We start from the raw sequence: 9,518 nt of genomic DNA, 5'->3' as shown, positions 1-9,518 counted from the left end.
ACACACACTCTATGTGTGTACTATATATACACACACACTCTGTGTGTACTATATATACACACACACTCTATGTGTGTACTATATATACACACACTATGTGTGTACTGTATATACACTATGTGTGTACTATATATACACACTATATGTGTACTATATATATACACTGTATACGTGTACTAGCTCTGGTAGCATAGTGGTTATGAATCGGGCTGCGAACCACAAGGTCAGCAGTTCTAAACTACCAGCTGTTCCGTGGGAGAAAGATGAGGCGGTCTGCTCCTGTAAAAATTTACAGCCTCGGAAACCCTGTACAAGGGTCGCTATGAGTCAGAACCGACTCCACAGCATATAACAACAACAACAAATGAATATATATATATTCACACATACACAACTGTGTTGTGGAGGCTAACTTTTCCCTCACACTGTATTTAAAGAAGAACGTGTGTCATGGCTGCTTATATAAGAGACACAAAACAATGCTTACATGCTGATATCAGGACTGATACAAGGGTCACAAAACGTCCACCTGAAGTTTTGCAAAAGATGCAGAAAAAAACATGTTTTGGACCATAGACGGGAGCAGCAGAGCTCTTTTGTGTGAAAGGCTAAGAGTTAGTTTTAGACTTCCTACCTTTTCCACGGCACAGTCATGTACATGCTCAGAGAAAGCAGCAGTGTTTATCTTTTTAAAAATAAGAATTAACAAAACTTCCAAACTCTCATTTAAGAAGGTGAATAGCCACTGTTTATCAGAAATTGATACAGAGATTTTATAAGTCATTATTTTGTGGCTGCAAATGCACTGAAAATTTTCTGGATCTGTAGTCAGATCTGAATCCTTGCTAGAGTGACTTTGAATAAATATCTGAACAGTATTTGTGTCTTAGTTTCCACATCTGTAACATGAAGTCAATATTATCTCTCTCCAGAGGGTCACTTCGAGGACAAAATGAGAGAAAATATACGAAAAGTATGAAACTCACTTGCCCAGTAAATAAATGATGAGCCTCTCCTTTCCTGTTTTCTCATACAATGTGAACAATCCTGAGGAATAAGGATCCTTAAGAAACACACACTGAGCTTGAGAAAAAGTCAGTGATCTACACCAGATCAGAATGACGTGGCAGAGCCACAATTCAGACCTAGAGCAGTCTCATTTCAGACCTGATGCTCTTCCCATCTAACAAGCTGAGAGACTTTTGAATCTGTATTATTTCACAATGACAATCTCAACATGAACAGTTTGAGTCTTCATCATTCCCAGTAAGTCTTAAGGTGTCAAAGTTGTGGCAAGGGACTCACCTGACCAAAGGTGAAGTCCATCAAAACCATAGGAGTACAGGTCATCTCCAACACCATTGCCTCCCCACCCTTCTCCACCTCCAGGGTATGGGGCATAGCCTGAAGATGAGGCCCAGCCCACTCGGAGATGTGTGGGCTCTGCTGTCAGGAAGGGATCCACCTGGTCGATGATTAGCTCAAAGTACCATTTCTTGTACTGGGCTGAGCCCTCAGCGACTCCCAGGAAGATGTTTGGCCGGATACTGAAATGACACATGGGGACAGATATTATCTACAGATGCTTAAAACTTAGAAAACAAGGTAAACCAGAGGCCAGGAGGCACTGGCTCAATTAAATCTAGGGCTAGAGGAATTTCATGTTTTTGTCTTGTTCTTGAGTAGAAAACACATAGTCTTGAATACTTGACCAAGTTCTTAGTGAAAGTTGTCAGAACAACAGTGATTCCATTATAAAATATAAAGATTGTCTCTTTAAATAGTTCATTCAGTCAGTGCAATTGTTTACTGAGTGTCATGCATGAGTAACTGATGTTGAAAGCATTATACAAAGCTGTCACAATTACAAACCTTAGCTTCTTTCTGCAAGTGAAAGTAAATTGGCATAATCAACTCAATTTCCTTGAGGGCAGCTTTTTCATCTAAGCATCAGTCATAACAATGACTTTCTCAAAAGCATCAAGAAGTCATTTGAGGCAACCTTGTTAATGACTAGAGGCTTTAATTAATATATCCAGTAATGTGGCTGAAATCTTGGGACAAATCACTTGAAATTTTTCTATTTGGATTCATACTCTTAGAGGTTTATGGTTATTGGGCAGGGACTTTGATCTACTTGTTGTGGACAAGGAAAAACCAAAATGGTACCTAGAAAAAAAGGAAGCCCATGCGGCTGACTCAGATCTGCTGGATGTTCTAGAATTCAGAGAGTCTTTGAACAGCACTGCAAATGAGGGGACGAGTCTAGGTAGAAAGTGGCCAAAGAACCCAAGTCTTGCTTGGCTGAGGAAGAGTGAATTCACCTAATTCCGATGTGGACACGTACACAGACAAGGAGACTAGGAGTTATGCAGAGGCCTAGGTTCTTCCTGATGGCCCCACAGACAGCCATGGGGAATAAGTGCTCCTGTGCCAGAGGATACAGGAAACCACAGTGTCTCTGTGGAGCAACCGTTTTGTGGAATATATTTTTTCAAAGTTAGTGCATCAAAATAAATATACAATAAAGAAAATTCAATTATTGCAATAATGTTCAAGACAAGACATGGTAGGCCTTGTCAGTCCATACTTCTCAATCCTTAGGGGGAATACAGATATTCCATACATGGCCACTTTAAGAAAAGAATTGAGCAGCTTTGCATAAAAGGCTGGAGTACTAGGCAGCAGTTATAAAAGTGTGCCTTTGCTCGCTCTTATCTTACGTACAGAAACTATGAGTGGGCAGCTTTGGAGCTCAGCCAGCACACTCTCTTTCCTGCCAGGGGATAAAATGGGCAGAATGACCCCTGGTATTCTGGATGATGGTGGTGGCCTTACCTGGTCACATCATTAATCAGTCGTGTCTGTAGGAGGAGGTTTCTCTGGGGCAGCAAGTTGTCACAGATAAGATTCTGGTTGGCTCTTACTGCAACCCCATTGCAGAGACAGAGGGAACACAGCACATCCAGAACCTGCAGCAGGATACACCAAGTGAACCTTAGCAGGGTACCGTGGGCAAGACCTAACTGCCACCAGACATGATGTGGGAGCCATGAGGGTGGAGCTAGGAAATGATCTAAAAGAACTGGATCATAGAGTGAATGAAGCCTTCCCATCCTCACCAACCATTAGGGAGGGATTGGGCCAGAGTACGCTGTCTCTTGGAAAAACGAGCGTGGGGGTCTTAAGTCTTGTGTTCTCCCCTCCAACCTAGACATGTAACCTGTGGTCATTGCTGAGTGTATAAGCATCTGAATTCTAAAGACAGTTTCCAGGTTAAAATCCTGGTCAGGACCAGCTAAGGGCAAGTGAGAAGTATGGTGGTGGTGGTGGTGGTTATGTGCCGTAGAGTTGGTTCCGACTCATAGCGAACCTGTACAGAGTCTGAGGCTATAAATCCTTACAGGAGCAGAAAGCCTCACGTTTCTCCCATGGAACAGCTGGTAGTTTTAAACTGCTGACCTTGCGGTTCGCAACCCGATTTGTAACCACTACACTACCAGAGCTCCTTAGTGAGAAGTGTAGGACACACAAAAAAAATCCATGGGGGTTGGGCAGTGACATTGGGTAATACAAGTACAAGGGGAGGGGGAGAAGATCTCAATAGGTCTTGTACCTGAGCTGCCTCCTTATTTTTATGTCTCTCTGCACTGAGGATATGTGGGTAATCAGCTGCTCAAGCTCTCCAGCTGCTCCTCAGAAACCCTATACAGGGTCGCTATGAGTCGGAACGACTTGATGGCACTTAACAACAACATACATATCTTCATGAAAGGGCCTTTAGATTCCCATTGGGCTAAGGGAACCTCATGTGGGCAGGAAAGTGGTAATGGCAGGGCAGATTTCTGTTCTTGGATCTCTTGCTATAATACCATCAAAGCTCAGTAAGAAACCCGTAACCAGAAAAAAGGGAGCCCGAGTACTGCAGAGGGCTAAGCACTGAGCTGGCAACCCAGTTGGTCAGTGGTTCACATTCACCAGCTGCTCAGTGGGACAAAGGTAAACTTGTCTGCTCCTGTAAAGATTTACAGTCTTGCAAGTCCCATAGAGCAATTCTACTCTGCCCTACAGGGTCACTAAGAGTTGGAAGCAACTCGATGGCAGTGTGTAATCAGTCAAACCAGTTGCCCTGGAGATCGGGGCCCTGGGGCGACCCCACGAGTGTCAGAGCACAAATGTAATTCAGAGAATTTTCAAGAAATGATTTTTTGGAAATAGTTCACCAGAATGTTTGTCTTAGACACCTCTGGGTGAACTCAATCTTCCAATTTTTTGGTTAGTAGCCACCCAGGGATTCCAAAATATCCCTATATTTCTAGAAATGAGCATTCAAAATGTTTCACCTGGTCTCAACTTAAGTAAGAACAAACCCATAAAAGCCCAGGTGACCCATTAACCTCCAAAGATCAGTTCCCAAGCTGCCTCTGCTCCTGTTTGTTTTCTGGGAGCCTTTGAATTGTGTGTGTGTGGCCTTATATATACACACACATACACTGGCTTCCATCTGCTCTCTCTCTCTGCACTGATCGTCTTTCACTCAGTCTTTGTCTTCCTGATATAGCAGGGCAAGCTGTGTGGAGCAGGACACCACTCCTCCCTCTCTCTCCTAAATACAGAGCCATGCCAACAGCATTCAGTAAACAGCAGCGAGGTAGCAGGGCAGCCCACATTTCAGTCTTTCAAAGTGGCCACCAAAGACTCAGCGCTTAGTAGGGTTGGATGGTTTCAGGTTGTTGATGGCGTTTGTAATCCATAATTCTCACAAACCAATTTTCTACCTTCCTCGCTGAACGTCAATTTTGTTCAGATAAATATAAGGCACATTTACGGGACAAGCAAAAAAGAGTCCCAAAGGCAGTTTTATGGAGGACTTTCACCATTACCACTCCATGAAACATAGCAACTGTGCAAACTCCAAATCCAGAGGGTAATTTCTCACAGAAAGGAGTCAGAGATGGCTGGGAAATGAAATACTTTTCATCCAGCCTATCAAACATCATCATCTGTTTTGCCTTGGAGAGGTAGCTGCAAGAATCTTGCTGTCACAGCCAGAGGGAAAGCAGTGCTTAACTCATATACAATAGAAACCAAGATGAGAATAAAGGCTCTGCAGAAATCACACAGCCCAACAGAGCAGTACACCTTGCCTGTAAATAAATGCTGCCATGAAGAACTGTGCTGACATTGTTTGGGCTTTGTTTCAGAAGGAATTCTTTGGACAAAACTGGGGAATGGGAGCAACTGTCTTCTAAGTTAGAAAGAATTCTTTGAAAGGATAGGGGAGTGTAGACAAGGCCCAATCACCCTGAAGGGGACGCAGAAGAGTCTAGAGGCCATTCAGACTTGTCAACTAAGAGGCAGCACCTCCATGACCTCTAGAAACTGTGGCAGATACAGCTAAATGTTGCTTCAAAGTTTGAAATCTGAAGGCTTTTTGCCCATGAATGACTTGAACCAGGCAGAGTTAAATTTAATCTTGTGCCTAAGTTTAAGTGTTCAGATGTCAAATTTTCTCAAGTACCTCATGCATCTGACATCCAAACTGACAAAGAGTTGGAAATAGACTGTATCTGAAAATAGGTTTGGGGCCATTTTATCAGGCATCGCAATAAGGACAGAAACTCCCTCAGAGGAGCTTTCCTAGACAGGTCCCTTAATGTCTGGTTGTGATGTCATACCCCAAAAACCTCAATTTGTAAACTCTCCTATCTGTAGCAGTCCCCTTCCTGCTTTCTGACATCGGACATGTACCTGTGATACTTTATTGTCGGTAGTCAGGATTATGGGAGGAGATTTCTTTGTTCTCTGTGCCCTATAAAAGGTTACCATGTAGAGGTAGAATTTTGCAAAATTCATGATGGTATCATATGGATTGTTTCCCTTGCAAAGATGATCTATATTTGTTTTGAATTGTTGTACTCCTGTTTAAGACTTAATAGATGCTGTAATATTTATACATGTGAAGATGGGGTTTCTTTTTCCCTGCTAGAGCAGCATGTACGATCGATCTCTATTTCTTTTCCTCAGCACAAGGAGAAGCTACCTTTCTCCACTTCCATTGAATCTGTGGAGCCATGGGACTGAGCCCTAACCAATAAAAAATAGAAGAACACGATGTATTTTTAAGCTCAGTCCTAAAATCTCCTACATTGTCTTTCATGCATCTCTCTCTTCTCAGCTGGAAAAAAGAGATCCAATGAATGAATGACTCCAAAGCCAAAGAGTCTCTCTACTCAAAGTGTGATCCCGGCATCAGTGGTACTGATGCTACCTGGAGCTTGATGGACATAGAGGTCCCTCAAGCCCCACCCCACACTTACAGAATCAGAACCTGGATTTTAGCACCAAGCCTGGAAGACTGTAAGCACAGGACTACCTGTAAAGTCTTGTCCTAGAGGATGGTGGTGCTGCTGGGTAGAAGGAACCTATGTCTCTGAATGCCTACGTGGAGTGGAGTTGGCCTGGGACTGTTATATGAGCAAAAAGAACTCTTCAACAGGCTAGTTTACTGAGAATTTAGACTTTTTGTTATTGTTGTTAAGTGCCTTCCAGTTGGTTCTGACTCACGGCAACCCTGTATAGGGTCTCTAAGGAGTGGCTGGTGGGTTTGAACTGCCAACCTTGTGGTTAGCACTCCGGTGTTTATCCTCCAGTGCCACACTTCTCTAATCCATACACTGATCCAATATGAGAGTTTCCGTATCCCATTTTATACTGTTCATTGGCTTCTGGTTATAATCCATTTCATGATTGAATGCCACTTCACTTGAAATCTTCATTTTGCTCTACCTAAGGTATAAGCTTATGTGGGGATGCTACCTTAAAGACAGGAAATGAGTATTGTACATCCACAGGAGTATCATTTGACTGGCACATTTTGTCCTCAGTTTTATTTATGGAAGTGACTTTACAGAAAACAAAATAAAACCAACTCTTAGCTATATTTACTCTGCGAATTGTCTATCAGGTTCTGTATTTGAGATCTTGCAGTCATTGAGGAATGCATTTTATTCTCCCTCTGCATGATACCTGGGTGGTTGGTAATACTTCTATGCCCATTTTCCTTGGCTATCTGAAAACTCAAAGGTGTTTTTATAGAGCGATTGTATGGAGCTATTGTAACAACACCTAAGTGTTGGCGGTATAGTGCTTAACACTACTGACCAGGGTTCAATTCCCAGCCAACACAGGTGTGAACATTACGCAGTCCTGGTGTGGAACTGTAGGTTAATGTGCAGGACTGCAGAGTTGGTTTGAACTGCAAGGCTGGTGGTTCAAGCTCACTAGCTGCTCCTCGGAAAACCTATGCAAAGTTGCTATGGGTCGGAACTCATTCAATGGCACTTAACAACAGCAGCAACAGCATTGTAACAATAATCCTCACCATGGCTCCCATGGTGGAGCCCACTGTTGCAGCCAAGGTGTCGATCTATCTCACTGAAGGTCTTCCTCAGTTTTGCTAACTAAGCATGATATCCTTCTACAGGGTCTGGTCCATTCTAACAACATATCCAAAGCACATGAAATGAAGACTCACCATCCTGCTTCTCAGGGGCATTCTGGCTGTACTTCTTCCAAGATACGTTTGTTTGATCTTCTGACAGTCCATGATTTCTTCCTCAACACCATTCAAAGACATCACTTCTTCTGCAGTCTTCCTTATTCACTGTTCAGTTTTAACAGGCATATGAGGCAACCAAAAGGACCATAGCTGGGTCAGCACACCTTAGTCTTCAAAGTGACACCTTTGCTGTTTGACATTTTCAAGAAATCTTTTGCAGCAGATTTGCAATGCTATACATGATTTCATTTCCTAACTATTGCTCCCCCAAGGTGTTGATTGTGGATCCAAATAAACTAAAATCTTTGACAACTTCAATCTTTTCTCTGTTTAACGTGATGTTGCTTATTGGTCCAGTTGTAAGGGATTTTTGTTTCCTTTTTTTGTGTGAATTGAGTGAAGATTTACAGAGCAGATCATCAGTTTTACATTCAACATGTTTCTTCTCAATGGCTGCAATCTCCTCAATGGAACATCAGTTAACCTACTTCTTCCCTATGTATCTTGCTTCCATTCCTCTTTTCTTTTTAAACAACATTTCTGAACTTTGGCCTTGGGTAAATGATGTCGTTTTGATCTCAAATGGTTGACCATTCTATGGTGTGCATACCTCCTTAGGGTTACTGTTCCCCATATATAGCAATCTACTGCTTCCTGAAAATTGAGACATGGAGATAAGTTCAGTTCCAGACGTCATGGACCGTGGACCAATGGCCATAGACTCAAGGTTCCACAAGTGTCTGACCAGTGAGTCTTTTTGGTGATTTTGAGTTTTGTTCCACATTTTCTCCCACTCTGTCCAGGACCTTCTAATGTGAAGATTTTTATTTTCTTTATATTGATGTATAATCCACATTGAAGAATTTAGTCTTTGATCTTTATCAGTAAGTGCTTCAAGTCCTCTTCCTTTTTAGCAAGCAAGGTTGTATCATCTGCATACTGTTGTTGCTGTTAGGAGCCACTGAATTTGTTCCAACTCATAATGATCTTCTGTACAACAGAAAGAAACACTGCCTGATCCTGCGGCTTCCACACAATCATTACATTTGAGCCCACAGCTGTTGTCACTGTGTCTTCCTGTTTTGATGACTCTTCACTTTATGGGATATGATGTCCTTCTTCAGGGACTAGTCCCTCTGATAATATGTCTGCAGTATGAGAGATGAAGTCTCACCATCCTGGCTTCTAAGAACACTCTGGTTGTACTTCTTCTGACACAAATTTGTTTGTTCTTCTGGTAGTCCAAAGCAGTTTTAATAATACTCTTTGCCAACACCATAACTCAAATGCATCAATTCTTCTATGGTCTTCCTTATTCACTGTCCAACTTTCATACGCATATGAGACTACTGAAAATACCATGACTTGGGTAAGGCGTACCTTAGTCCTCAAACTGATATCTTTGCTCTTGAACACTTTAAAGAGGTCTTGTGCAGCAGATTTACATAATGCAACATGCCATTTGATTTCTTAACTGCTGCTTTCATTAATGTTAATAACTGATCCAAGCAAAATGAAGTCTTTGGCAACATCAATCTTTTCTCCTATTTATGTTTCGAATAAATAACATCTGCATATAGCAATCTGTTAATGACTCTTCCACCAATCCTGATGCAAATTTTTTCATCATACAGTCCAACTTCTTCCATTATTTACTTAGCATTTGGATTGAATAAGTATGGTGGAAGGGCAGTACCCTGACATACACCTTTCCTGATTTTAAACCATTCAGTATCCCCTTGATCTGCTTCTTGGTCTATGTACAGGTTCTGTACGAGCACAATTACATGTTCTACGATTCCCATTTTTTGCAATTATATCAATAATTTGCATAATCCACACAGTCAAATGCTTTAGAATAGTTAACAGGTAAACGTCTTTGCTTTCAGTCAGGATCCATCTGATGCTAGCAATGATAATCTTCTGAATCTGATTTGGATTTCTGGCAAGCTCCCTG

At 42.0% G+C, this 9,518-nt stretch overlaps 1 protein-coding gene across 1 annotated transcript in view; it reads right to left on the bottom strand.

Moving 5' to 3' along the window:
- The window catches only part of RYR3 (ryanodine receptor 3), a 775,913-nt gene that overhangs the window by 342,980 nt on the left and 423,415 nt on the right, over positions 1-9,518 (bottom strand). Inside the window, exons 17-18 of the mRNA XM_006831810.1 lie at positions 2,839-2,972; positions 1,306-1,547 (exon numbers count right to left, since the gene is read on the bottom strand). Coding sequence (XP_006831873.1) covers positions 1,306-1,547; positions 2,839-2,972 — 376 coding nt within the window. The remainder of the gene's footprint in view (positions 1-1,305; positions 1,548-2,838; positions 2,973-9,518) is intronic.

Source organism: Chrysochloris asiatica, unplaced genomic scaffold (assembly GCF_000296735.1).
Source record: "Chrysochloris asiatica unplaced genomic scaffold, ChrAsi1.0 scaffold00004, whole genome shotgun sequence".
NCBI lineage: Eukaryota > Metazoa > Chordata > Mammalia > Afrosoricida > Chrysochloridae > Chrysochloris > Chrysochloris asiatica.
The sequence above is the reverse complement of the archived record's forward strand: the minus strand, read 5'-3'. Positions and strand labels throughout refer to the sequence as shown.